At 45.0% G+C, this 1,525-nt stretch overlaps 1 protein-coding gene across 1 annotated transcript; it reads left to right on the forward strand.

The window, feature by feature from the left end:
* The first annotated feature begins 359 nt into the window (after window positions 1-359).
* Window positions 360-1,177, forward strand: LOC124917384. Its single transcript, XM_047457830.1, has 5 exons — window positions 360-472; window positions 545-661; window positions 706-856; window positions 921-1,028; window positions 1,112-1,177. The coding sequence occupies exons 1-5, from the start codon at window positions 360-362 to the stop codon at window positions 1,175-1,177; spliced, it is 555 nt and encodes a 184-aa protein (XP_047313786.1).
* The last annotated feature ends 348 nt before the right edge of the window (window positions 1,178-1,525 follow it).

Raw genomic sequence — 1,525 nt, forward strand, 5'->3', positions numbered from 1 at the left:
CATCCCTAAACATTTTATTGAAATATGGGGTTTTCAAAACTGGAGGCAATTCGACGGCTTTAAGCCATTCATTCAATTGCATTTGTGGACGAGAAGAGGCAGTTTGAAGTGGCGGTGGTAGACTAGAGATGCATTCTTCATGTTCAATCTTCACTATCGCCAAAGAAGGGGAGTTTTTGTTGGTTTCGGTGTTGAGGACATCGGTTAACCAATCCGTTTTCAAATTTCGGGGGACTTTACTCCTCACATTTAATGCCTTTGATGGTCCAGCTTCATCTGTTTTATGTCTAATTTGGGTAGGAGGCAAGGCTTGTGTTGTTGGAGTGCCGGTGTTTGTGTTGGTTTCTGTTTTGTGAGTAATGGGGTGGGCTATGGGTTTGGCGGTTGGAGTGCTGGTGTTTGTGTGGGTTTCAATTTTGGAAGGAATGGGGTGGGCTATGGCTTGGTCGGTTGGATTGGTTGGGGCTTTGGTGTTGGTTTCTGTTTTTGGAGGAATGGTGTTGGCTTTGGCTTGTGCCATTGGAGGGGTTGGGGTTGTGTTTAGAGGAATATGGTGGGCTTTGGCTTGTGCCAGTGGAGGGGTTGGGGTTTTGTTTAGAGGAATAGGGTTGGCTTTTGCTTGTGCCATTGGAGGGGTTGGGGTTTTGTTTATAGGAATGGGGTGGGATGTGGCTTGTGCCATTGTAAGGGTTTGGGTTTTTTTAGAGGAATGGGTTGGGCTTTGGCTTGTGCCATTGGAGGGGTTGGGGTTGTGTTTAGAGGAATATGGTGGGCTTTGGCTTGTGCCAGTGGAGGGGTTGGGGTTTTGTTTAGAGGAATAGGGTTGGCTTTTGCTTGTGCCATTGGAGGGGTTGGGGTTTTGTTTATAGGAATGGGGTGGGCTGTGGCTTGTGCCATTGTAAGGGTTGGGGTTTTTTTAGAGGAATGGGTTGGCTTTGGCTTGTGCCATTGGAGGGGTTGGTGTTGTGGTTAGAGGAATGGGGTGGGATTTGGGGTGTGCCATTAGAGGGGTAGGGGTTGTGGTTTTGGTTTCTGTTTTGAGTGGAATGTGGTTATTGTGGGATTGGTCCGTTGTAGTGTGGGTGGTCTGTGTGTTGTCTTGGGTGTTTAGAGGAAGTTGGTTGGCTTTCGCTTGGTGGTTGGCTTTGGTGTTGGTTTCGTTGTTGGGAGGAAGTAGGGCTGCAAATGAGCCGAGTCGAGCTCGAATTTGGTTGAGCTCGAACTCGACTCGATTAAGTATTTATTAGCTCGACTCGAACTCGAGCTCGAACAAGTTTATAAATTTGAGCTCGAACTCGACTCGACTATTTACCTATAATCTCGGCTCGACTCGAAAAGCTCGAACTTAAGCTCGAACTCAAGCTCGAGCTCGAACTCAAGCTCGAGCTCAAACTCGAACTCAAGCTCAAACTCAAACTCAAACATAAATTTATTTTCAAAATAAAATATCAAATTTTCATACATATTTAACATTTAAAACATAGTATTTTAAAATAAAAATATGAAACAATCATAACTATTTAAA

This window comes from Impatiens glandulifera, unplaced genomic scaffold (assembly GCF_907164915.1).
Source record: "Impatiens glandulifera unplaced genomic scaffold, dImpGla2.1, whole genome shotgun sequence".
NCBI classification, from domain to species: domain Eukaryota; kingdom Viridiplantae; phylum Streptophyta; class Magnoliopsida; order Ericales; family Balsaminaceae; genus Impatiens; species Impatiens glandulifera.

Excerpts from the sequence above, each read along its gene's own strand:
- LOC124917384 (XM_047457830.1), top strand. The coding sequence starts at position 360 with ATGGGGTGGGCTATGGGTTTGGCGGTTGGAGTGCTGGTGTTTGTGTGG. Across the intron at positions 857-920 it reads GTGCCATTGGAGGGGTTGGG|AGGAATGGGTTGGCTTTGGC; the intron begins GTTTTGTTTATA and ends GGGTTTTTTTAG. Across the intron at positions 1,029-1,111 it reads GGGTAGGGGTTGTGGTTTTG|AGGAAGTTGGTTGGCTTTCG; the intron begins GTTTCTGTTTTG and ends TTGGGTGTTTAG.